Raw genomic sequence first — 27817 nt, 5'->3', positions numbered from 1 at the left:
TTCTCAGTGCTGTTAAAGCAATAATGTAATGGATTAAACAGGAGTGCAAAACCATTTTACCCATAATGCTCAGATGCTACATTTAGAGGTACTGATTTTTATGCTGATGTTTTGCAGGAGGAAGAGAGTGTTATGCAGCCTGGGATTAAACCAGCCACAGATAAAGCACCCAGAGAGGAAGGGAGGCAAGTGTGATCACTATTATTCCATCATTTATTATCATAAACCTACACAGAGAAGCAGTGGGATTTTAGTTCTATATACAGTAAGCAGAGGCATGCAGTGCCAACACATTTATGTAGGGTACCAGCTCAAGAGGAAATGCTGCAGTGCACCACTTACTGTCTAGCAAATCCTGCATGACACACAGCAGAGGAGGAGACATGGCAGAAGTGTGTGCATATCATAAGCTTGTTATCTACAGCATTTACTGTGTCTGTCTTGGTTACATGCAACACTCAGAGTAATTACCCTTGAAGAGAGAGAGATGGAAGGAAGTCGCAGAGATAGAGTGGAGACAGACTAAGCGAGAGATTGAGGAGGGGGAGGCTGGATGGGAGGAGAGAGTTATTGGAAGAGAGAGAGAGTGAGGCAAGCAGGAGGAAGTTAAAGAGCATAAAAAGAGGGCATAGCGGCAGACTAGAGATGCAGGATGACTGCTCTCTCAGCCCGTGGCTCAACTGCAACTGAGAGTAAACACGATATTTGGGGAGTGGCAGAAGCGTCTCTCGGGGGACCCGAAGGAGGACAGGCTACTATTTCTTTGGCTGCTTGCTCGTGACTGAGCCACTTTGTGATGGCAGTATGCCAGTCATGAACAGGTCAGGGTAGGTGGATGGCATTTGTCTCTCTTTCTGATTCTCACTCTTTCACTTTCATTCTGTTTGCATGAGTAGGAATTAGTTGTGTGTAAGATATATAACATGGACTTAAAGCAGTAGTACTTATTGAAGTACATTATTAATATTTTCCAAGCAATTACAATGAAAAGAGGCTAAGTCTTCTGTTTGATGCTTGAAAGGTGCAGAGCAAGCTAAATTTAATTGCACAAAATTACAAAAAAATATTAAATTACATATTATATTTCGGAAGACATTATGTTTTCTTTCACATGGGATAAAGAAAAATGTGTTATTATAATTAGAAGAGTAAAACTTATTAAACGTGCAATGAAGTTCAATTAATTAACATTAGTCCATTAGGTACAACATTTAAAATAAATAAATAATTAAAAAAGATAGAAAAAATGTGTGTAAATACATAGAAATAGCAAGTAACACAAAATTAAACATGACATTTTGAAGTAGTATTTTCTTGTAAAACTAAATCCAGTAAGCTTTGTTTTATTTACAGTGTATCGTGAACTAACAATGAACCATAACTTTTAGCATTTATTAATCTAGGTTCACATTTATTTTTACATATATTAATACATTTTTAATATTTCAAGTTGTATAATTTAACAATTAATCTAGTTTAATAAATTATTAAAAAAGTATTAAAAATTGTTCATTGTTCAACTATTGTTCATTATTGTTAGTTTATAATATCTATTGTAAAATTATATCAAAATGTTAAATGATGAGGCCTTAGATTTGAGACAAAATGTGAGTGCAAACTTTGCTTGTTTTCCTTCAGCTTGTTGAGTAAGGCAGGTTTGAGGAGGCTGTTGTCATCAGATGAAGTGTGGACTTTAGGAAAGAAGAGGAACCAAGTGGAATTTGTCCCAGCCGAGCAGGATATTCTGCAAGCTGCAGAATCAAACAATCCTCCTGCCTGTCCCTCTCACAGGTACAGCCGACAGAACCAGGCCCCTCTTCACCTTGTCAGTCCTGAAAGAATCGCCAAGACGGAAGGTGGAAGCAATTCATGTCTGCGTGAATCCGTGAAGGCTTTGAAATCTGGATCTGAAGTCAATGGTGGGTAGGGTTCTGTGTTTTTCAGACTTTGAAGCTTTCATGAACACATAGTGACTGTTATGGCCACTCCTAGAAGGGAACATTTAATCATCAGGCTTTGTCTTCATTTCAGGCAGTCAAACAAAGCAGTCAGACTTCATACAGTTTGATTTTACTATTTCACAGTCTATCTTATTGATATATGCCTTTCTGTTGTTATTGAGTGGACTGCAGTTTCGTTGTGTGCTGATCTACAGTATGTTTAGTTTCTGCTGACTCATACTGTTAGCAGAATGACTCGATACCTATTCAGATTTACTGTGGCTTTTATAGCATATGACTGCGCATAAACAATGCAAAAATGGAAAACAGTTATACTGTCAAAAAAAGTGTCCGAAAATCAGAACCAATTCTAATGGGATCAAGGAGGAATCCTATTAGAATAAAATAAGTGGCAGGTTTCATAAAATGTTAGTCGTCACATTTTTTTGTCCTTTAAGACAATTCATAACTTTAAGTCAGTCACATAAAAACATACATTGCCCTTATTTAATACCAAAAAGAAAGATTGACTGCCCCTTAACTAACTGCTAGTGGGTCATACTAGATCTTAAGACACAGTCTTAACATAACGCCTATGTTTATCTGATTACATTAACTAAAATTCTCAGAAAAATTTAAGCTCTCGTTGGTTACTGTTGCTAACTCAACTTTACAGAACATCCCATGGGAACTAGAAAAATATTTTGAATCAGAGATTTAATAATGCTATTCACAGCCAAATGCAAAGAGAAAAGCCTAATTTAAAAGTAAAAACTTTAGTGTAAGTGAACTGCAGTGTTCCTAATATTTCTACAACACATTTGCTTTGGTACTAGGAATACATTAGTTACTAATGACAAAATAACCTGAAAGGCTGCATCTGAAATGGCATACTTCACTACTATGTAGAAGGCAAAAAACAGTATGTGAAAAAAGAAGCATGTCCGAATTCACAGTACTCATAAAAGAGTACCCGGATGACTTAGTTCTTCCGCCAAGATTTTGAAGTGTGCATATGATGGACACTTTACTATCCCATGAAGCCACGGGAGAGGATTTGTGAATGGCAGTGAAGCTGTGTAACTGGTGCTGGTAGGTCACATGATAAGTACAACATGACGAATAAAGTACTTCCAGACTACATTCATCCTACACACATTAATAGAACAGAATTATAGAATGTACTTTTTTAGCAGTCGTGAAGTAATTAAAAACAAGTACCTACTCAAGAGAATATGCGATTTTGGATGCAGCCTTATTATGGCACTGTTGGTTATCCAGCATGCTTTGCGGCAGGGCTCAACTCAGAACGAATTTAAGTGCTAAGACTATATGAAACGTTTTTAGTGGGGTCCCAGATAGCATGGTGACATTGATACAATGTTGATTTCTGATCCAAACCATCATTTTGGTTGAGATTGACATTTCAATGTTTAAAGTGCGTTGGATCAACATTGAAATGTTGATGAAAGCCAACAGCACACATGGGTGGAGACAGTGACATTGAACTAACAGTGATTTGTAGTTGATGAGCAAGATCATTCAGGCATGTATCTCTGTAGAACACTAGTGGGTGTTTCTCAATCAGTGGGGCGTTTTCAAACCACAATGGGCATTTTCAACCGCTTTACCCGATTTGCTCTAATCCACTGGGGGCTTGATTTAGGGGTGGGCCTTCATGATTTTAGCAAGTCTGTTGAAAAATGGTTGAAAACATTTATTGTAGTTTGAAATTGGCCACTGATTGGTAAACGCCCATTTTGGTTTTGCATGTTCACTTCTCAGTAGTCTAATGCTTCCTCATTAGAGAGAAAACATAGATTTATCCTATACAGACCTCTTGTTTGTTGAAGCACCTCACATACATGACTTCTCTAGCACAGTTTCAAACAATGGTGCATCTACCTTATTTCTCTGTTCCTTTGTTTTGTGTGCTGATTTGCGTTGTTGCTCACTGTAATTAGTAACATTAAAAAGTTATTAAACTGTTTGAATAAAGCGTCTATTTTTCTACATGCTTAAAAGGTGTATCTTGCTTTAGTAAAGTTTATTAGTAATTTCCTGAATAAAGTTATGACATCATTTAACAAATTTCTTGAAGTGTAGGAGACATGAACATGAGCAAGAATGTTACACTGCAAACATAGCCCATGTCCTGCATCCGTCAGTGCTTGCATGCAGAGCTCCTTTAGTAGGAGTGAAGGCAGATAAATGAAAAATGAGAAGCACCCTCCTGATAATGCTGACATTGATTATACACTGAGTTGTTGTTGACAGCATAATCACCTGACCTGGGACTTGATGATATCCTGAGCCTTATCACTGCTCAATCAGGTAACCATCCATATTCCTAAATCTGTATTCAATTTGAGAAATGTAACTGATTTCCATTCAGTTTAGCTTGTTTCCACTGATACACAATAACAAAAAACATCTTGTGTTTATTAAGAAAGTGACTGACAAGGCTATTTTGTGATATTTAAAGACATTAAGGTCTACATAAGGTGAATCTGCAGCTTTAAAGGGATAGTTCAGCCTGAAATGAAATTATGTCATCATTTATTTACCTTCAAGTTGTTCCAAACCTGTATGAATGTCTTTCTTCTGCTTGCACACAAAAGATAGAGTGAAGGATGTTGGTAACCAGGCGTGATGGTTGATGGTAGCCATTGACTTCCATGGTATTTTTGTCCTACTATGGAAATCAATGGCCACCGTCAGCTTTCTGGTTACCAACATTCTTTAAAATATCTTATTTTGTGTTCAACAGAAGAAAGAAACTCATACAGGGTTAGAACAACTTGTGGGTGAGTAAATTATGACACAATGTTCATTACAGGCTGAAATATCCCTTTAAAGAAATGTTAATTGTAAAAACCTAAGCTCTTTTATTCTACAAGATAAACTTGTTACTTGAATGCCAAGTAGTTTCACAGAAAATGAACTGAGATGTAGTTAATGGCTATAGCTCAGAGGTGTTTGTTCCTCTTCATGAAGAGTTTAGCTCCAGCACCTGCCTAGAAGTTTTCATTGATCCTAATGACCTTGATTAGCTGCCTCAGGTGTGTTTAATTAGGGCTGGAGATAAAATCGGACACCCCTGCCATAGTACTTTCTTTTGATATTGAAGCATTAATAGATTTAAAAAAAATTATTAAATAAACAGAATTTCACGATACTATAATCGAAGTTTGAATATTTTGTGTTCAGCAACTTAAAAAAAAAAGTGGATCGTATAGTGTTAAGTATATTAACATTCTTGAATGTGACTGTATGTATGACAACTGAATTCATTCGTTCTTGAGTAACATCATGCTTTCTTTTTCAGATTTCAGAGAACCCAAAGGAAAAGAGGCAGTAGTCTGATGCAAGACAGATTTTTAAAAACCTGAACCATTGGAACAGACTTCTGATGCCAATTTTATTTTTAAAGGTTGAAATGCTTTTGTCCTATTTCTCCCCCTTTCTTTTTTAACGAATAATCTTTTAATATATTTTTGTCATTGATTGATTGAATAAAATAAATTGACTCAACTGCTGGAAAGGTGTCATTTATATTTTAAAAGGTTTTAGCCAAATTTTGAAATGGTCAGGAATTTGTTGACACACCATTGAAGTGTAGTTGAAATGTTGATGTTGTTTCAACATTAACTTGGTACATCGGATGGCAACATTGTTTTACATTCCTTTTCAGTTGTATTTTCTTTTAATTCAACAGCAGTGATTTAAATTCAACATCATAGTGTAACGTTGATTCAACAATATTACCATTGATTATTTTTGTTAATTTCAAAGCTGATTCAACAGCAGTGATGTAGATTCAACATTATAGTATAACGTTGATTCAACAATATTACCATTGATTATTTTTGTTAATTTCAATATTGATTCAGCATCAGTGATGTAGAATCAATCATAGTGTAATGTTGATTCAATAGCATGACCATTGATTTTTTGTTCAACATAGTTTCTACATTAACTGAGGGTGCAAAAGTGATGTTGAAACAACATCACTTTGTAATGTTGAATCAATACTATTACCGTTGATTTTTGGTTGAAATCTAAACATTATTTCAATATTAACTGAGGGTGCAAAAGTGCTGTTGATAAAATATTACTTTGTAATGTTGAATCAATACTATTACCATTGATTTTTGGTTGAATTCTCAAAATTATTTCAATATTAACTAAGGGTGCAAGAGTGATGCTAAATCAACATCACTTTCTAACGTAATTTCAATGTAATCAGCGTTGACGCATCAACACTGACTCAACATTTTTTCAATGGTTACATGCTATCTGGGGTATTTATAGTTGATTGAAGGTTTACATTTTGCAGTAATATTGCATGTGTTGCCATTGTTGAGATCAATATCTCCATACTTATTTAAAGATTTGGAAAAAAACACCTACTATTCATTAGATACATTTATGGAAAATCATTTGAATTATAACCATTTATAGTTGCTTTCAGAGCAAGACACGCAGAAGAAGGCACAAGGGTTTTACGAGGACACCTGCACACCCAAGAGAGAAAGACCACAACATCCAGCTGTAGTACCAAAGAAGCCAGTATTAAAAATTCAGCATTTCACACTCAACCGTGAGCCCCATCTAGACAAAAAAGATGATTTCCAATTGGAGAAGAGCCATCTTAAGCCCAGTGAGCAAGAGGACATAAAGATGACAAGCATGGTCCATGGCAGTGCAACACCAGATACCACAGATCTAAATGTACAGAACAATCAGAGACTGCACAGTGTGCTGGTGTTTAACAATAACCACAATATATGTGACCAGAATGCAGGGGGCCAATGGAAGTCATCTCTTTCATACTCCAAAACTAACAAAACCAATGCAGACCATGAGCTTCCTGAACAAAAAACACAGGCGTGTACAAATGAGACTGTCACAGACAATCCACTTATTGAAAACTTGATTCTGGAAGCAGCAAGTGCGGAAATTAGAAAGGCCGAGGATAGTCCATCTTGTGATGTCAGTCTGTCTGAGATAGATGAGAAGTCAGAGGCAATTTCATTTCATAGTGAAGCACTCGCTTGGTCTGAGGAAGAGAGGGACTGTCTCGATGAGGAGAAGACGGAGGCAGCCCAAGCAAGTAGTTGCTATTTGCTTTTTTCAGAAAAGTACACTATGGTACCAGAAGATTCTCAGCTTTATGTGAGCAATAAGCAGGAAGGACGCTGTACACTGCCACACTATGAAAGACAAATGACTGTAGAGTCTACCTTGTCAGAAATTATCTCTCCTGTAGATGAGGTTTTGTCTTACGGAAGTGCAGAACTTCTTTCGTCTGCTAAAGGAGGAGCCACATCAGATCTTGACAGCTATGGTTGTCCTCCTCCCCCTCCTGCCTTTGAGATTATTACATGGACCAGCGAGGAGGAACTTCCAGCTCCACCTGATTCTGTTGAAGATCTCTCCATTAACAGTGAAAACATCCCTCCTCTCCCTGTGGACCTTTCTCTGAAAATAAGAGAGTCTCTAAGTCTAGGCTCCAACAGTCTGAGGGAAAAGGAGGTAAACGATAATAGTAATGGAGCTCTATGTGAGGATGCTGAGGAAAATCACTGTTCAGAATATACTAGCTCACATCCTGAAGATGTGAGAAATGAAATCTCAGATTCATTCTCCTACTTTCAGATTGGAGACAGAGTTATTGTGTGTAACTCCAGACCGGGTGTGCTGAAATATAAAGGCCTCACAGCATTTGAAAAGGGTTTTTGGGCGGGTGTGGCTTTGGACAACCCGAATGGAAACCACAATGGAACTTTTAGAGGTGTGAAGTACTTTAGCTGTGACAAAAGTCACGGTGTCCTGGTCAGAGCTGAGGACATTGCTCATATACACAGAGAACATAGTAGTGATGTAGAGACTGGGGTGGATGAAGATCCCATCTCAGATGAGGAATCGCCTGGCGCAAAGAGAGATAAACAACAGATAGCCAGATCATGGACAGATAGACAAAGAGGACATACTCAGTCAGTACATAGTCAGTGTCCTCCTAGATATGAAACCATACTTACAATCACCACATGCACAAAACAAAAAGAACCTCAGGAAGACACGTCTGATGGTGCAAGAAATCTTTCACATCCCTCTGAAATGCCCTCACCAAGAGTAAGTAACACCAAGAATTTAAAGGGACAGTTTACTCAAAAAAATTAATTCTGGCAACATTTACTCACCCTCATGTAATTCCTAACTCATATGAATTTCTCTCAGTTAAACTTTATTTTAATGTCTCCCCTTTACAGTGTAATTATACATTTATGTACTGAGTAGTATTAATTAAGGACATGTATTTACTGTAGGGTTAGGATAGGATAAGGGGTTGGTTTAGGGTTAGTTGCATGTAATTATGCCTAATTTAAAGTTATTACTACAGTAAATACATGTAACATGTGCAACAAGGACACATTAAAATAAAGTGTTACTTTTCTTTCTTCTGTGAAACAAAAGAGAAGATGTTTAGATGATAGTTTGTGCTGCTCTTTTAAATACAGTGAAAGCATGTACACTATTGTTCAAAAATGTGTGCTCAGTAAGATTTTCTTTTAAAGAAGTTCATACTTTTAATTCAGAAAGGCTGGATTTAATTGATCGCAAGTGACAGTAGACATTTATAATATTAAAATTTATATTTCAAAGAAATGCTGTCATTGTTTCCACAAAAAAATACTAAGAAGAACAACTCTTTTCAACATATAATAATAAGAAACTTTTCTTGAGCATAGTACACCATGGGCCAGATTTACTAACAGCTTGCACCAGTGCAAACCCTCTTTTGGCGTTAAAAAACTAATGTCGGGATTTACTAAAGACACACAGTGAAAAAATAGCGCTGAAAAGGCATGCATATAGTTATTTTTGTGGCTGACCTTATTGCATATGCATTTGAAGGAGTTTCCAAAATGTATGGAAGGAGAGTATTTAAATGAATCATGCAAGGTGAATTACTAAGGTTTTTGCTCGTCAGTTTACTGGTGTTTGTGCCACTATTTACTGCCTAAAAAATTATGTCTTAAATCCAAACGCTAACTGGTAGATTGCGTTGGTCATTATGGAAATGATCTGGCTGCGTCTGTGTTCTTTAATTTGCAGTAGATCAGGCGCAGAACTTTTCACTCCCATTGGCACTTTTTTAGGAAATGCGCTCTCACTCTAATTTCCACTGTTTAGTAAATACGGCCCTATGTGTACTACACAGTATATGTAGCCCTATTGTCTTTATCTTTGGAACTTATTTATTGTCTTTTTTGAGTGATTCTATTTTTGTTTACATATTTACAGTCTAATTTTATTGTTCCATTAACTATTCCATTTGACTATATTCTGTATAGGTAGAATGATGATAAACACTTGAAATGTCTGTTCCTCACACAAAGCTATGTGCAACTTTTGAGTCTTCAGAAAACGAGGAACATATGTCTTATGTTCTTCTTTATCAGTGCTTTTTTTTCCTTATTGGAGCTTGACAGCTCTGTGTGATTTCATTGTATGGAAAAGAGCATCAACATTCTTGTGTTTTGCAGAAGAAAGTCATGCAGGTTTGGAAAGATGTGAGAATGAATAAATGATGACAGAATTTTCATTTTCGGGCGAACTATTGCTTTCACAAGCTTATTCCTGTTTTTCATAGCAGAATGGCAATTGTATCTATCACTAAACACCTGTATTTTGCAGCCTGACTTTGAGATCCGTCATAATGCGCAAAACAGGCATCATGTGGATGCTAAACTGACAGAAAAGCTGGATAAAGATGCTCAGGATACCAGAAAGAGACTTAAATCAATTAAATCATTGCATGACAGTCAATCTACAGATACTGTAAGTTGCCAAAACAGCCTTGAAATGTTTTAACAAAGGATAAAATATCTTTATATACATGAAATGTGCATGAAAAAAAAATCTTACTATTTCTGAACTTCTCACTCTTTGATATTCAGGATATCAGAAAAAGTGAGGATGGTTATTTTATGCCATGTGCCTTGGAGCAGTGGCATCAGCCCCAACCCAACACGCCATCAAAGATAAAGGTGTTACCCCATGAAGACAGTATCGTGAACAGATTAGTAGATGCTGCAGTGGAAATTCTGTGCAGCCACTCAAATGAAGACGCTCTTGACCTTTGTGAAACACCAAGCTATCTATTAAATGACAGCCGCAAACATTATAGAAAGGTTCGTCTATATATGTATAACAAACAACTATACAAATTCTAAATGAATGAGAGAACCTTTTATCTAAACCTTATTCATTTTACACTGTAGGTGATCTTTCAGTTGACATCTGATGTACTGCATAAGATTTTGGGTGATCTGTTAAGGACAAAACCTGCCCAGAATATAGATGATCAATCTGCAATATCAACTCTTCAATCAAGTAAAATTTCAGTCACATTTTTAAAGGTAAAATGATTTGTAATCAGCTGTATGAACTACCCAATAATTTTCCAGTTGAGTTATTTGAAGGTACTTCTAAGCATAGATATACATCGATGCCACATTCGACCACTCCAGACACATTGACGCGTCCGCCATCTTGGAACGGTCAACACCTCAGATGCTGTCATCACTTACAGTAAAGATCAACGAGTTTTCCAAGACGCCAAAACATTGCACAGCCTCTCAAGTGTTCACGGACCGGCTTTGACCATTCCAATGGCGGATGACTTGCGTATAACGGTCCATAGAAACAGCTGTTAATGAGGCATCTATGTATATGTATCTTTGCTTTTAAGCACAGTATATTTGAAAATTTGCATTGTGTTAATTGTGTTATTTACAGGCTGCAGTGAGAAAGGAGATACAGAAAATTCTGAATTTAGAGCGAAGTGAACAACAGATGACAGAGATGCTCCAAAAACTGTGCAAATACTGGTATGCCAAGAGAGACAGAGTCGACTTTATACTGGTGTGTGTAAAGGCACTCCTACAGTAATATGCTTGCTTTTGAAATTAGTGTTGATTTAAATTACAACTAAAAATGCCACCTTTTTTTATTATCTACTTCTAGATTCAAGAACTTAATAATGAGGAGAGAACTTGGCTAGACTACAGAGCTGAACAGTACACTGTGAAAATGCATCTGACTGAAGAGATTTTCAGCCTTCTTTTGGATGACACAATATTAGCCCTAAATCATATGCACATTTCAACCTAAAATATTTTTTTTAAACTTGATGGCATTTTCATATTCTGGATATTTTATATGTTGTTGTTGTTTTCTTTTTATGTGAATCTCACAAATCCTGTCAAGAACAAGTATATTTCACATTTTTCATAAATAATTTTAGCTTGAAGAACATAAAAAGCTTTTTTAGGACCATTAAGTTCTTGCAGAATTAATAAATTATTATGACAATTAAGCACATTTCCCCCTAATGTCCACTTTTTGCAATTACTGTAATGACAATAAAACATAATTCTCATTACTGAAATTCAAAAGAAATAATGAAAAAATATTTATATTGTAAAGTATATACATCATATTATTATTAGTTGTACTATCTTTCATATCTGCTGATTTAAGTAAAAATATAATGTATCAGTCATTTGTTTACACTAATGCTTTAAAAATAATACTTCTACAGTATTACAGTAAAGAGAATCTAATGCAAATCAATCACCATGATGAATAATGGGAATTACAAAAAAACTTAAATGTAATGATATATAGAATTCCAGGACAAAATGTGCTTAATGGTCATACAATGAGGCTTTTATGCATGTCAAAATACAAAAAATACAAACAAAAAATACAAAAAAACATGAATTTTCTGTATGCAGGAATTTTTTTCTTTTGACTATGGAGTAGGATGTGTAAAGGTTAGTTATATGTGTGCACTCTTATGTTCCTTCTTGTGTTTAGCTCCTGTTGCCTTTGTTCCAATTGTTAGTTGTGCTGTGTCCCAATTCGCCTACTTATACTATGCCCTAAAAAAAGTACATATTTTGTATAACAGTGTATAACAGAATAGTAGACAAGTCTTTGGGACAAAACTACTTTGCAATAATTGCGTCTTTAAAGGACAGCTCTGTCGCTTAGTTGTGTGCATCCGGTCACCGTTTAAACTGCCCAGTCAATCATATTATCACAGTTAAAATTCTTCACATTCAGTTTAATTTAATTTCCTACCGTTTCTGAAAGAAATAAAGAAGCACGTTGATCTGCCAGTTGTGGGTCTTTCCAAAGTCCCTTTCAAGGAAAGTGTGCTCACTCAGTGGCCATATTTGCAACACCTCCAGGCAGCTATTTTAGGCATCCAAGATCTATTTAAATGGGGGAATCCTGAAATCTCAGAAAATGCTTTCCGAACTCATAATTAAATAACATTTCAAATCAGCAACAAAATCTGACATGAACTGTCCCACATAAATATTGTTTCTTGTGTTCAAATAGCGCAAAAAATATTTTTTTCAGATATTTTTCAGCCAATGCGCATGTGCAGTCGTAAGCTCGGGTCTCAGGTTTATATGGGAACAAGAGCTTCTAATGGCAGTTGCAGTGACGCAATGACTTTACAAACATGCAATTGGCTCTTTTACTTGGAAGGCGGGACGTATTCAGACATATTGTGCGTTGCAGTTTCTCCCATTCATAAGTAAGGCCCTTTCCCAAATGACACCCTAAACACTGTCTTCCTTCGAGTCCGCACTTTCGTAATGTAATGCCACTATGACTGTCGGGAGCTCGCTTCCGAGCTGGCTCGGCAAAAGTCTGCATCAAGGGCGCATATCGACTGCAAAGGGTGTGTTTGCGAGCACCCTTCTGAAACCTAAAATTCAAATGGAACACCCTACGGTCTTCATGGCGGTAATGGACAACACGGCAGCCACTGTAAGCCCACAAGACCGAAAGTGCATATGAAATGTTCCGTTTGGGACAGGACGTAATAGGGGTATGCCTAACTCTCCGCATGTGTTTGCAATTTGCATAAAGATACATTTAAAAGTTAAATACCAAAAGTATCTTTATAAAAGTTTCACAATGCTGTTGTCCATGAAATATAATGTGGATACAATTGAATAAATATCTGTTCGTCAGGTAAGATACTCATTATTATTCACTCACATATTATTCACAAATCCCTTTATCTAAACCCCTTAACCGTGGGACTTGCACTTCTGTCATGTTTGTAGTTTTGTAGTTCTAATCGAATCCTTGTCCAACACACAATGGGCTGTGGGCAATATTAGCCATTAGAGGGTGAATTCCAAATAGCATTTTTGCACTTTAAGGGCACTTCGGGAAGGGGAAGCCATTTATAAAGGGGTTTCAAACGAGAGTGAACAACTGAGGCTGGATCCCAAATGGCACATTTCATGTAGACTCGCAGTCTCGTGGCCTTAAATTGCGCGTGCTCACCAAGTGTACGAGTCCGTAGGGTGTCCCATTCTGCATCAGAAGTGTGCTTGCGAGCGCCACCTTTTTGCCCTCGATGAGGACTTCAGAGAAGCCCTCCACACGAGTGACCTACCCAGGAATCATTGCGAACGCCCAATCAGATAAATGAGGGGAGGAGTTTTGTGGCTGTTTGACTTTCGGTGGTATGATGTCATCAAGCCTGTCCCAAAATCCACTCTCGCGTGCCCTCGTGGCCCCTTAGGTCTGCACTTCCTGACATCACTAAGTGTGAACTTGAAGGAGGTCCACAAGCCCAGAGTGTGCCATTTGGGATCCAGCCTGAATCCCTTCACGAAGTCCGTTAGTGAAGGGAACATGAGATGGTCACTTCAAGGAAGTAATTTAATGGTTAATATCATGTGTCCCAGGGTGGTAAATCCTCATGGTTCATTTTAAATTTAGATATGGCAGGAGAGTTGGAGAAAATGTATAAACAGAATAATTCAAGTTGTTTTGTTTTGTTGTGATATATTGACATATTTACATTATACATTTTATATTTTGTTTTAAAAAAGTTGTATAGGTAAGAAATGTGTTTAATGCTTTGTTTAATGCTTAACTTTACACACACACACACACACACACACACACACACACACACACATAACGCATATTTTAAAAACCTTGTTGTATATGTACATTTATTTGTATATCATATTCCCCCGTTTTCACAGAGAAGGCTTAAGCCTAAAATGCATGTTTTAGCTGTTATAACTGAAAGCAAATTGCACTGACATATCTTAAAATAAGTCAGTGCCATTGTTTTGTCTCAAGATGCACACCAGTAATGTTTTTTTTCCAAGGCATGTGTATAAAAGCTACTTATAGTTTTTTTTTTTTACGATTGTTTACACACTAAAATAAAAATTTCCACACGATTTGCCAAATTCTTCTTCAATGAGCAAAACACCTCCACAGTTTTGCACAACATTACACACAATGTCTGCTTCACCATTTTTGCAGAACATTACACACAGTGATTTGTAAAACTCTACACACATTTTCACACATTAGACACAGATAAGGATTGTGAAATTACTTCCCTGTCATTACAAAGCCCCGGATTGCCAATGACCACACTAATGAACGAATTGGATAATCATATCAACCAGGTGTGGAAGCACACGTGCTCATTTGAAAACGCAGCACTCAGGTGTGCTATAAAAGGCAGCAGGTGAGTTCACCTGTCTTCAACAAAAATGGAAGGAGCTAGAAGAAGAAGAGTGAGAGCTCAAAGAGGAGATGAAGGAGGTAGAGGAAGAGTAGAAGGAGGTAGAGGTAGAGGAGGAGGCCCAGGTAGAGGAAGAGGAGAAGGAGGTAGATGAGGAGGTCCAGGTAGAGGAAGAGAAGGATATAGAGGAAGAGGCCCAGCTAGAGGAAGAGGAGAAGGAGATAGAGGAAGAGGCCCAGGAAGAGGAGAAGGAGGTAGAGGAAGAGGCCCAGGTAGAGGAAGAGGAGAAGCAGGTAGAGGAAGAGGAGATGAAGGAGATAGAGGAAGAGGCCCAGGTAGAGGAAGAGGAGAAGAGGAAGAGGCCCAGGTAGAGGAAGAGGAGAAGAGGAAGAGGCCCAGGTAGAGGAGAAGAGGAAGAGGCCCAGGAAGAGGAGAAGAGGAAGAGGCCCAGGAAGAGGAGAAGAGGAAGAAGCCCAGGTAGAGGAAGAGGAGAAGAGGAAGAAGCCCAGGTAGAGGAAGAGGAGAAGAGGAAGAAGCCCAGGTAGAGGAAGAGAAGGAGATTGAGGAAGAGGCCCAGGTAGAGGAAGAGGAGAAGGAGATAGAGGAAGAGGCCAAGGTAGAGGAAGAGAAGGAGATTGAGGAAGAGGCCAAGGTAGAGGAAGAGAAGGAGATTGAGGAAGAGGCCCAGGTAGAGGAAGAGGAGAAGGAGATAGAGGAAGAGGCCCAGGTAGAGGAAGAGGTAGAGAAGTACTTGAAGAGTTGATAGAACCTGAACAAAGAAGACGAGGACCAAATTTGACTCAAGAAATTCGTGCAACACTTATTGACCATGTTATCAACCATGTACTGTCACTGATGGAAGCTGGACAAAGAGTTCAAACAAAACTCAGCAGAAATACCGGTAAGCTAACTACACAGTACATTAAAACTGAAGGTACTGGACCAGATGTGGTACATTGTCGTTTGGGACAATGTCTCATTCCATCGGGCTGCTCTGGTCCAGAATTGGTTCCATGAGCACCCTGAATTTGAAGTCTTATACCTTTCCCCATACTCCCCCTTCCTGAATCCAATAGAAGAGTTTTTTTCAGCATGGCGGTGGAAGGTATATGACCTGTGGCCCTATGACCGTTTGCCCCTCATTCAGGCCATGGAGCAGGCCTATGATCATATCGAAGCAGCTTCTGTGCAGGGGTGGATTCGTCACACGAGGCGAATCCAACGTTGCCTTGCCAATGAAGACATAGCCTGTGATGTGGATGAAATCTTATGGCTTGATCCAGCCAGACGGAGAGATGATGAATAGTTACAGTATTCTTGTTGCTTTTACAGTAGTTTTTCATCAGAGTCAAAGTGTACTTCATGCAGTCATTTTTATTTGTCTACAGATTTTATTTGTTTCATTGATTTCATTGTTGGTTGATTACTGTAACTGATTATGGTAAGAAATACTGTAACTGATTATGGTAAGAAATACTGTAAGTATTGAAATAAATACTTGAAATATTCAGTCTGCAGCATCAGCATGTTGTGCAGTGGTTGGTAAGTTTGTAGTAGGCCTATTTGTGTACATTCTCCCTATATCTCAAACTAATCATGAAGAATGTTGTGGGTTTGTCACTTTTTCATCTAAATTATCCCTTACATAACAATGTCTGGCCAAAAATCTAGCACAAGCTATTTCCTAAAATTAGTATTTTTACAAATGTGTTATTTATCAAAGCACTGTGAAACTGGTTGCAATAGTGTCTGATCATTGAGGACTGTGTTGGTTGAATAAATACTAATAGCATTTTCACAAATGTGTATATGTTTTGACTGAAGTGTGTATGTTTTGACAGAAGTGTGTCATTTTGCAAACAATCTAGGAATTATGCAAATTGAGTGTGGTGTTTGGATAATTGTGATTATATTTTGAAAAAAAAGAACCTGGTTTTCAAAATTGCGTGTAAACAATTGAAAAAAAAAAGGTAAATGTTTTAATTTAACTAAGGCTTAATCCTAGCCCTGTCTGTGAAATCAGGCCATAAACAGCAATAATAAGACATTCCTGTTGTCGCTGTATAGCTGTGTCATAGTAACATTCCATGTGACGCTAATGAGGAAATTACGTGGTCTTTCATTACTCCCTTCGCCAAGTGCGTTCCAAATGGCTTCATTATTACACACAAGTGTCCTGCATCCAAAGTCCCCACTGCAAGAGCTCTGCCCTTCAGAGTGAGTAGGGCATATGGATGCTCACTTCCAAATGGAATTTGCCCAGAGTGTGCAGGGACTCTGCACTTCGGATCCTAACTGGAAAAAGTAGACCATTGGGGTATCTTTGGAATACTCATGTCAACATACTATGATTTGGGACACACTAATTCTTATTTTAAATACTATTTAGGATGGATATTATGCTAATTTGGATGCTGCATTGGTTTCAATGGTTACTCATCAATTAATTAATTATGTACAACCTGGGACTTGTTTGGTTCCTCCCTCATTTAGTCTTGCAGGGCTGCCAACTCTTACGCATTCAAATTGAGACTCACACAATTAACATTTTTCTCACGTTCTCACGACACACAGCCATTTTCTCACACAGAAAAAAAATCGTGAAGCAAAGAGGACTCTGGCACCAAGACAGAGCAGGTTACTATGATATGAAACAAAGTCTCATGAACAGGTAATGAACAACCTGCATGCTTGTTAAAGTGAATGTAATCCTGTATCTGAGGCAATTACTAAATATGCAGCGCGAGTTATATATTTCTAACTCCAAACAATTGGCCACTGAACCAGCTGATAAAATCTTCCTTTGATTCGATGCGTGATTAGCTACAACTTAACACAAAAATTAACCGATCGCATTTTACTGATGCAAAAGGTGTGTCAGTGTTTACCAGGCTACGGTGAAATAATGACGCAGTTAGGCGACATGGTGTGTGTAATTTAAACTACTTAGTTTAGTTTAACACCAACAGTAGCTGGTATTCGGTTTTTATACTGCTGCTCTCCTTCTAATCTACTTCTGAACTTGAACTTGACACTTCTGAACTTCTTTTGATTAAAGCTCCAGGTGACTGGTTGCCAGATAGGCTATCACAAAAAGAGCAAAACAATTAAGTCCCCTAAAAACGCAGTATATTAAGCTGACATGGCAAAAAATGTAACGAAGAACACATTTAGACATCTTGTATATCCTAAAAAATTAACTTATTTATTATGAATAGATTTGTTCAATATAAAATATTCAGATATTATATAAACTGATTGATGAAGTAAAGCAATAACATGAGATTGAAAAATTATTCAGCAACACTCTAGTTAAAGTTTAACTGCACTTATGAGTTGTATTTAATATCAATCAGATGGGGGCAGTTCATCTAAAAGTTGATGAGTGTGTTTTGTGTACTATATTAAGCTATCAAAATAGTTAACCAAATAAATAATTTACCAAATAAAATAAAAAAATCAAACAAGGTGTACTTTTAATTTCTAAAGTATTTGGGTTCATTCATTATACAAAGCCCTTTTTGTCGATTGTTTTGAGAATAACTGCATATATAAATAACTATATCGTGAAATATATCATTACCGTGAAATAAAATTATAGTCATACTGTGAAACAGAATTTTGGTCAACATTAGCATCACTAAGCATATTGAGCATACTAATCTCTTTCAGTTTTTATTTAAAAACATTTAACCAGAAAGTTTGAGTTAGAACAGTTTAAAAAAGGACTATTATTATAAGCATGACAAGGCTGTAAAAGTGGACTGAGTTTACCTGTTTGGCATGAAGACGTTTAATGTCTCCGACAGCCTCTGTAGTCCCATTTAGCCTCTTGTTAGCAACCACTTTTTCAAGACACGTAACAGCTTCATAAAATCACGAGTGGGGTAATATTAATGTATGCTTTGTCATAGAATAATATGTGAAAGTGACTTGAACTTGTCTTTTTATGGACTTGAGCCATTTAACCAAAATCCCTCATATAATGACTGTAGCATGTTAGTTAGCTAGAAAAATGAACAAAATTAGTATTTTGCTATATATATGAACTATATTACATATTTATTATATTCATATTTCATTAAAAATATTACAACGTGTGTATAACAAAATAAGTAGTAAGAATTAAGCGATTTTCTTCATAGGAAGGACTATCACAAACTCGAAATGCCTATGTTTTGTATAGTTTAAGGTTGCTCAAATCGATCAAACCGAGAAACCACAAGGAGCTTTTATCCTTTACCAAATGATTTCGCCTTTAATGGCTTTCTGCTTATACTGAAATTAGTATGGATACCTGCTTACCTTTTGTTTTGTTTTGGACTTTTTGCAGGGATGAGAAGCGCATTCCAATGATCATTTGATGTTTTCACAGAAGTTTTATAGAATTTCATTCACAATGTTGATCTGGAGGGTATTCCATAGGGGTATTCCAGAAAGCAGGTTATGTGACATACGTGTGTATGTTTACGGCCAAGTGAGCGGATAACGTCCACTTTTGGTTCCAAAAACAGAGGTAACTTTCAGGGTATAGTAGCAGTAGTAACTTACTCTCTGAACATAACCTGCTCCGGAGCAGATTCTGTTTCTGCCAGGGTTAGTTTACTTCAGATGTGATTAGCGCATCTTTGACCTATTGATGAGGCGCCAGTGGGCGTGACAGATTGCGCATAATATTATAAATATAGTTATATCAATATATATAAAGCACTAAAACAAGGTATGCTGGTTGCAAAAACGTGTCCAGGTGTAATTTCAGCCAACCCAGAGTATGTTAACACACAAGACATTCTCAATAGAGTTAATAATCGACATAAACTGGAATAAAACATTACCTTGTTTGTGATTTATATATCGATATATAAAAAGAGTAAACAAACCTTCTCCAGTGGCTAGATGGCAGTTGGCAGTCTGATTCTGGCATGTCATGTGACCTGAGACACCCCTCGCTGCAGACTGTAGTGCGGTGACGTCACGTATTCACGTCACATATGTATGTGTCACCACGCATGCGCAAAATATGACGTATCGTCATGTAATATGCATGTGTGCACGCGCAGTTTGTTTCAATCACTTCCGGCTATAGATTCGATGGCAGTAAGTCAATAAGCATTATTTATGCTGTTTTAACAATTGTGCTTTTGTGTTAACAGCTTTTAATTGTAAGAGATGCCGAGCATCAATGTTTTAGATTAAAAAAAAAAAAAAGTATTGACAATGTTTTATGATGCATGTTTGCATTAAAAATGACAGGGTTTCAGCGAGTCTTAAAATTATATCTAAAAGTCTTAATTCGCCTTTAAACAGATTAAGGCTTGAAAGATGTCTTCAAATAGAGCAGAAAGACTTACAGTACATTAATGATGTCATGTAGTTGATTTTTGATTTTTTTTTTACACTCTTGTGTGTGATATTTGCATTGCAAAAGAAATGTTGTTCCTCAGTATCAGATCATACTATAAAAGTAACATTTAAATTATAAACTACATCTACACTACATTTACATTATAAATGTATTGTATGTACTGTGAGTTATATTAAATAAATTTGTGGTAAAATAAATTAAAAAGCAATGGAGTTGAACATTGTATTTTGCTAAAATAAAACTAATTGTGATTCTCCTTAGTCTTTTTTTTATCATTTAGAGAGCATATTAATGTATTGAGTTCCATTCAATTTATTCAAGAAATTTTCTTTCTCTTAAAAAAAAAGGTGTTAAAGGTGCATTGTGTAATATTTCTGAGGATAATAATAATAATAATTTGTTACATTTATATAGCGCTTTTTCTGGGATCTCAAAGCGCTTTACATAGGAGGGGGAATCTCCTCAACCACCACCAATGTGCAGCATCCACCTGGATGATGCGACGGCAGCCATATTGCGCCAGAACGCCCACCACACACCAGCTTACTGGTGGAGAGGAGACAGAGAGATGAAGCCCAATCAGAATGTATGGGGATGATTAGGAGGCCATGATGGACAGAGGCCAAGGGGCAAATTTGGCCAGGATACCGGGGTTACATCCCTACTCTTTATCGAAGGACATCCTGGGATTTTTTGTGACCACAGAGAGTCAGGCTATCGGTTTAACGTCTCATCCGAAGAACCATCTATTGACAAAAATGCAATATAAGATCCATAACTATGTTTTCAGTGGTGTATAAAGACCTTGCATAATGAACCGTTATGTTTTTATTACATCAGAATGAGACATTTATATCTCCATAACCGCGGGCACCCCCTTCTATGGAGGTCAACATTTTGTGTCGTCATGTTTCTACGGTAGCCGACAGCGAACGAACAGCGCTACAGAGCGCGTTTCGTCACTACCTTGAAAAAGAAGTTTTCAGTGGTGTAGACCTTACTTAATGAATCGTTATATTTGTATTACCTTAGAATGAGCAGTTTTACTGAATAATTAAGTAAACATAATTTCTTAATTTATCCTTGTAAAGAAACATCATCGCTGAACTGGCTACTCTCTGCTGGCTCAGACAATGACATATTTTCCTCTCGGCCACCATAACTTTTGTTGGTTGCAAATCGTAACCTCACCACTAGAAATCACGCACTGCACCTTTAAAGGAAATCTTAAATTGACCTTCATGTTATTGGCAAAAACCCTGTAAATGTCAGATATAGAATCTAGCAAACCTTAACTTGATTGTTGATTTTGTTTTCTAGATGGATGTGGGTGTCCTTAAAAAAGGTGAAAGTGTTAAAATAAATCAATGCAGCTCATGTTGTGATAAAAATCACAGTCCATTCTATGAGACCTGGGTCTACAAACCAAGGGAGTTTTACAGTGTTGTCACTGTGCTGTCTGTGCAATCTATCCATCTATCTGTCTGTTCTTCATATCTATCTGTCTGTCTATCCATCTATCTCTATCTGCCTATCTGTCATGTCTATCTGTCTGTCTGATAGACTGTATTGCCTTCAGAGCTTTCAGCTTGGAAACTACTTCAAGCTTTTAAAACTATTTCAAACTTTCAGGCTAGGCTTTCTCAAGCCATCCTAAAGTTTGCATTGACAAACTTTTTTTTAACTAGTTTATGTTGTTCATAAACAAAGTAAGTCTCTTAGGTACTTTACTGACAAAGCCAATAACATTCAAACATATCTTTGTCTAACATCTTCCTGTAATATTTTTAAAATATTTAAGAAATAAATTCCTTGTATGACTCTGTACTATGTTAATGCTTTTCTTCAATATGATTCAAAATTGTTTGTTCTGTATTTTATCTAAACTAGGTGTTGTGAACTGGAGTGTATTTTCCAGACAATATAAGCAAGAGTTCCGGGATGCCGTACTTGTTGAATCTGTGCTTGCACTGCAATATACCTGGGTGTGTAGGTGATGGCAGAAGGGGAGTTCTGCATGGATTTTATTCCGATAAGGAGGTTGAGGGCTATTGTTCGGATGATTAGTTTTTTCAATGAAGGAGGGGAAATTCAAGCGTGTGCGTGTGCGTAGCCATCACTTGTACATAAGCACACGTAGGAAATACAGAGCAGCGCGCCGGTCTGTATAGGCACATGGCACATACCCTACTTAGTGCAGCTCAACCAGAAGAGCTGAGTCATGTGAGAGTAATCTGAGCAGGAGATCTGGGCAGAATACACCTCTCCTTCAAACTGACAACAGTTTAGCCTGCAAGGCAGGAACTTCTAGGTTATAAAAGCTGACAAAGGTAGACGGGGAGCTCCAGCCCGCCGCTACACATATGTCATGGATAGAAATTCTACTGGACCATGCCCACGAAGAGGCCACGCCTCTCGTGGAATGAGCCCTGATGCCCAGAGGGCATTGCAGACCTTTCGACGCATAAGCGGTTATCTGTTTCGGCTCTGTTTCGAGGAGGCGAGACCCTTGGTGCGCCCACCAAACGAAACAAAAATTGTTCCGAACGCCTGAAGGAGACGGAGCGCGTAATGTAAACCCTCAGCGCTCTGACAGGGCAGAGGAGATTTACATCACTTTCGCTGTCAGATGCTGGGAGAGCTGACAATGAAATAACTTGCACTCTGAATGGAGTGCCCATCACTTTAGGGACATAGCCATGTCTAGGTCTGAGGATGACCTTAGAGTCATTCGGCCCGGATCTGCCCTCACCGGAATCGGCCACGGAGCTGTATGTGACAGCCGTGCTAGTTACGGGACCCAAATCTGATTCTCCCAACGCGGGGCTATGAGGAGCACTGAGTGGCGCGTTTCCCTGATTCTCTTGATCACCTGTGGCAACAGAGAGACCAGAGGGAAAGCATATAGCGGGAGGCTGGGCCAAACCTGGGCCAGCGCGTCCTCATCCTTCGAGAAGAACGTCGGGCATTGAGCGTTGTCTCTTGACGCAAATAGGTCAACTTCCGCTCTGCCGAATAGGCGCCACAGTTTCTGGACCGTTTGGGGGTGCAGGGACCATTCCCCTGGGGGAACATTGTCCCTGGACAGTTTGTCTGGGCCGTCGTTCAAGTGGCTAGGCACATGCGCCGCCCTCAGCGAGCGCAGGTGCATCTGAGACCAAATAAGGAGGTGTTCCTTCAGATTGCAGAGATTTCTGGATCTGACACCGCCCTGACGGTTTACATAGGATACCACAGACATGTTGTCCGAGCGGACAAGAACATGCTGGTCCTGTATGAATGGGAGGAAGCACTTCAGCGTGTTCTCGACCGCTATCATCTCCAGACAGTTTATGTTAAAACCCTTCTCCTGGTCTGACCACTGGCCAAAGACAGGTCTGCCCTCGAACAGCGCGCCCCAACCTGAGTTGGACGCGTCTGTCGAGATGACTTTCCGATAAGAGATGGTTCCCATCATTACTCCCTGCTGGTACCAGTCGGCCACTAACCAGGGCTGCAGAGCCGCTATGCAGGTCTGAGTCACTCTGACTTTCTGGCCGCCAGACACCCAGGCTCGGCGGGACACGCGAGCATTCAGCCAGCGTTGGAGCGGGCGCATGCGCAGTAGGCCCAGCTGAAGCACCGCTGCAGCTGATGCCATACAGCCCAACATCCTCTGAAAAGTTTTCAAAGGGAGAAAGCTGCCCTTCTGGAAAGACGCGGCTAGGTGGCGAACACGGCACGCGCGCTGTGTCGATAAACGAGCCGTCATGGTCACCGAGTCCAGTTCTATTCCTAAAAAGGAAATTGACTGGCTGGGCAGTAATGAGCTCTTGGTCCAGTTGACCGTGAGACCCAAGCTTTCCAGATGACTGAGAAGCACTGTTCTGTGAGATAGCAGTTCTGTCTCTGACTGTGCCAGTATCAGCCAATCGTCCAGATAGTTCATTATTCGCAGCCCCTGACTTCTCAGCGGGGCGAGCGCCGCGTCCATGCACTTCGTAAATGTACGGGGTGCTAGGGACAGGCCGAACAGCAGGACGGTTAATTGAAATACCTGACCGTCGAAGGCGAATCTCAAAAATCGTCTGTGACGGGGTACTATCTGAATCAGAAAATAGGCATCCTTCAGATCTAGAGAAATAAACCAATCCCTCGGGCGAACGTGCGCGAGGATTTTTCTGGTCGTAAGCATTTTGAACGGTCTTTTCGCAAGTACCTTGTTCAAATGTTTCAGATCTAGGATAGGTCTGAAGGCTCCGTCCTTCTTGGGTACGAGAAAATATCGGCTGTAAAAGCCTGACTCGCTCAGAGAAGGCGGTACCTTTTCTATAGCCCCTTTGCACAGCAGCTTTGCTATTTCTGCCTGAAGTAGGTGTGCTACTTCCGCATTCCTTATCGTCGCGGTCCGGGCTGTGTATAACCCTGCTTTATTTTGCTCAATACCCATTCTGAAATCCCTGGGATAGTTTCCCACGCAGCTATGTGAGCCGCTAGGGGGCGAATGGCCTCCGGGTTCAGACCGCCGCCATTTGCGGGCTTGTGAAACTGAACCGGAGCCTAAAGCGCGGCGCGCTCTCTCGGTTCTGGGCAATGGCTGCTCGCTGACAGCCGTTTCGGCTGACTTATGTGAGATGTCCCAATCATAAGGGATGGGGAACATACTTTTACCACACTTTGACGCGCGAGCAGCGCACCGGGCGGAAAAGCTTTCTGTAAGCGTGAGCGCGTGTACGCGGGCACGAGACTTACAACTGTATCTGACGCCCCGATCATACTGGATGGGGAGTGTTTTATTAACGCCCTGCGTTTTGTGATAACACTTAGACGCGCGGGCGGGGCCCGGGGGGAGGTTTGTGTTAGCAAGCGTGCTGGCGGGCACGAGTCTGGCGGGCACGAGTCTGGCGGGCACGAGACTTACATTCATAACCTGCTTTTTTATCGTGTAACAGAGCGGGCAGATAGTGGGCACAGACCTGTTGACACATTTCTTACATTCAACACACGAGCGGCTTTTCTGCGCTTCATGAGAGTGTGCTCTGTGAGTGACACGGGATTCGGAGTGCTTATGTGTAGGGGTGAACACTGGGGCGTGGGCACTTTTACCACTTAAAACACTGACGGCGTGAGCCGGACCAGACATTATACTCTTTTTGAGATTTCTCTGGGTCGCCGTGAAAACGGCGTTTGTGTGCAGGCGAGAGGGTGAATAAACCGGCTTGTTGGCTGCTAATTGAACCACTGCAGTAGCCTGTTTGAAGGGGACTGACAGGGAAATTAACTTTGACGGCGGTCCGGCCGCAGCGGGACACGCGCATCTTTTCTCTCTCGCTGTTAGGAGGGCTTCGCGTGCTCATACTTCAGCGTAATTCTTTGCCGAGGCCCTCTGGGGTGCGGCGGTCTGTGACTGCTGTCTGAGCGCGATCTAGGGCGGCCGCCCTGGCGTCGCTGCGAAGGCTGAGGCTGTGCTGGACGCTGGGTGCTGGTTCGCACGGGTGGCTGGCTCTGTCTCTCGCGAGAGCGGCCTGTGGCATAACTCGAGCATCGCGGCAGGAAGAGGTTCATTGCCTCATTCACTTGGGAGAGCGACGCGGAGGCCTGTGACTGAAGTCTTGAAGAAAAAGGTGTACTCCACGACTTCGTCAGCTCCGCATGAAGTTCCAGCAGGAATGGAACGGCCTATTTGCTGAAGCTGTATGGCGGCGGCGACTCTGAAGAAAACAGCCGTCAAGCCTGTTCGGCGCGGGTTCCTCTGGCAGCGACCACTCGAGCCCGAGGCGGTCAACAGCCTGTGTCAGCAGGCGCATCAGTTCCGCATCAGCTCCAGCGCGGGTACGGGTAGATTCCCTGGAACGACGAGGTGGCGGAATAAAGCGACCATTCCTCGCTGTCCGATGCCAGGATGGAGCAGCAGTCTTTCCTGGCGTGTTCCTCGGCCTCATCCTCCGATGCGACGGCAGTGAGGCTCGTAAGCGGCAGCTGCGCGTCAGTGAGGAGAGGCGGAGAAGGCGAGGCTCGAGGGAGGTTCTCCGGCGAGAGCGTCGCTGTGGCCACAGGTTCCGGCTGTCTCAGGGAACGGTGCTTCTTCCTGCGCGGTCCCACAGAGGGCGGAGAGACTGCTGCGGTGTTAAACCCCTCGAGTCGAGCCCGCAGGGTCGACAGCGGAAGCTCCTCACAGAGCTCGCAGCCCCCGGACGCGAGGGCAAGCTCTGCGTGTTCCAGGCCCAGGCAGAGAGCGCAGATCAGGTGGCGGTCTCCGGTGCTGAGCGGGGCTCTACACGAGCCGCAGGAAGTGTGAGGCATCTTGAAAAAGACGCTCGCTGCTCTTTTAGACGTTTTTTTTTTTTTGCAAGGCAAAAAGGATACGTCGCCGGATAGCGTAGCTCGCACGGATGGCTGAAGGTGGCGAAGACGGCCGGCTTCCTCAGCGCTGTCCTAAGCTGGCTGTTCGCTGTTCGATGGCGGCGGTGGCTTCTCTCAAATCCAGCGATGCGAAGAGCTTGCTGAAGAGACGAAAAATCAGAGAATTCAGCCTACAGCCCCTACTTTTATACGCTAAACCACGCCCATTCTGGCGGGCTGTGACGCTATGAAGGCGCGGGCGCCCTTCATTGGGCGTGACGTCACGCTGGGCTCCCTGGTGGGCTGCAGCAGTTGCCGCAGGGCAGCCAATGAGCACGCGAGTTGGCCTGCTCTAGGTCTGCTAGCTGCTGCACTGCGTTGACAAGGAATACAAAATTAAGGAGAATTTTTTGGCTTCAGTATCTCGAGAAGATGAATCTTTCCCATAGCGTAAGCTAAACTTACGCAATACGAGAGAACCTCTCGTAAGAGAACATCATATCAACAGATGCATATTAAATTAGCTAGCTAGGGAGGAACACAAAACACAAAAACTGCCACTGGCAGGTCATGGGACATGCCAGTGGCTCCTGCCAGCCAAACTGAAGATTGAACCCTCACTCCCTCCATCTCTAATGTCCACATCAATTTAACTTTGTGCTGCGCCATGACCCCATGACTACGTTTGTTATGCTTCCGTCTTCCATCATCTCGCTTTCTGATTAGATATTGTTTCGTTTCACGTGATAATCTCCAGAGCACACGCTCGTTTGTCCCCTGGGTTCTCCCTACACATCTTTCTTTCATTCTCTTTCTTTCAACTATTCTTTCTAACTATTCTTTCTTTTTTACTTTACCTTTCTTTTTTCTAACTAATTTTTCTTTCTTTCTAACTAATCTGTCTTTCTTTCTTTCTAACTAATCTGTCTTTCTTTCTTTCTAACTAATCTAAATTTCTTTCTAACTAATCCATTTTCTTTCATTCTAACTAATCAATCTTTCTTTCTTTCTCTCTATCTATTCTTTATTTTTCCTAACATTTCTAACCATTCTTTCTATTTTACTTTTCTTTGTTTTTTTCAAACTAATATTTCTTTATTTCTAACTAATCTTTCTTTTTTATAACTAATCCATCTTTCTTTCTTTATTTTTCTTTCTTTCTAACTATTCTTTCTTTCTTACTATTATTTATTTTAATCTAAGATTTCTTTCTTTCTTTTTGTTCTTTTTTCAAACTAATCTTTCTTTATTTCTAACTATTTCTTTTTTTCTTTTTTTCAAACTAATTATTCTTTCTTTCTGCAAACTTTTTCAAACTTTCTGGCTAGGCTTTTCCAAGCCAACTTAAAGTTTGTCTACGAACTTTACCATCTAGTTGAGATTGCTCCTCTTCCCTTGTCTGCACTGACAAGATGTGTCAGTTTTTTTTTGTTTGTTTGTTTTTTTGTGAGAGATTTACTGTAAAAGTCCTGCCATATGTTTATTTCGTCCATGAACTCAGCCAGCTGATTTCACTAATTAGTTATATCTCCTGGCTGAAAAACTGTGCTAATTAGCAAATCCAGGTGATTCGAACAAAATACTGAGGAGGAC

General features: G+C 40.0%; 2 protein-coding genes across 3 annotated transcripts in view; one reads left to right on the top strand and one right to left on the bottom strand.

The window, feature by feature from the left end:
- Positions 1–1984, bottom strand: part of gpsm1a (G protein signaling modulator 1a) — a 75550-nt gene extending 73566 nt beyond the window's left edge. Inside the window, exon 1 of the mRNA XM_077231861.1 lies at positions 1620–1984. The gene's annotated coding sequence lies outside the window, so the exon portion shown is untranslated. The remainder of the gene's footprint in view (positions 1–1619) is intronic.
- LOC143739380 (uncharacterized) lies at positions 372–12135 on the top strand. 2 transcript variants are annotated; one of them, XM_077231858.1, is made up of 8 exons: positions 372–827; positions 1639–1919; positions 6415–8078; positions 9645–9788; positions 9908–10141; positions 10232–10369; positions 10749–10874; positions 10977–12135. In XM_077231858.1, exons 1-8 carry the CDS (start codon positions 805–807, stop codon positions 11121–11123), a joined length of 2757 nt encoding a protein of 918 aa, XP_077087973.1. In that variant the 5' UTR covers positions 372–804; the 3' UTR covers positions 11124–12135. The 2 variants fall into 2 exon arrangements, with proteins under 2 accessions (XP_077087973.1, XP_077087974.1); XM_077231859.1 differs by having other exon boundaries at positions 616–827; positions 10749–10840; positions 10977–11731.
- The last annotated feature ends 15682 nt before the right edge of the window (positions 12136–27817 follow it).

This window comes from Siphateles boraxobius, unplaced genomic scaffold (genome assembly GCF_051911475.1).
Source record: "Siphateles boraxobius isolate OS27281-9 unplaced genomic scaffold, OSU_SipBor_1 16, whole genome shotgun sequence".
Lineage (NCBI taxonomy): Eukaryota > Metazoa > Chordata > Actinopteri > Cypriniformes > Leuciscidae > Siphateles > Siphateles boraxobius.
Note: the sequence above shows the minus strand (reverse complement) of the source record. Positions and strands in the feature narration are given on the sequence as shown.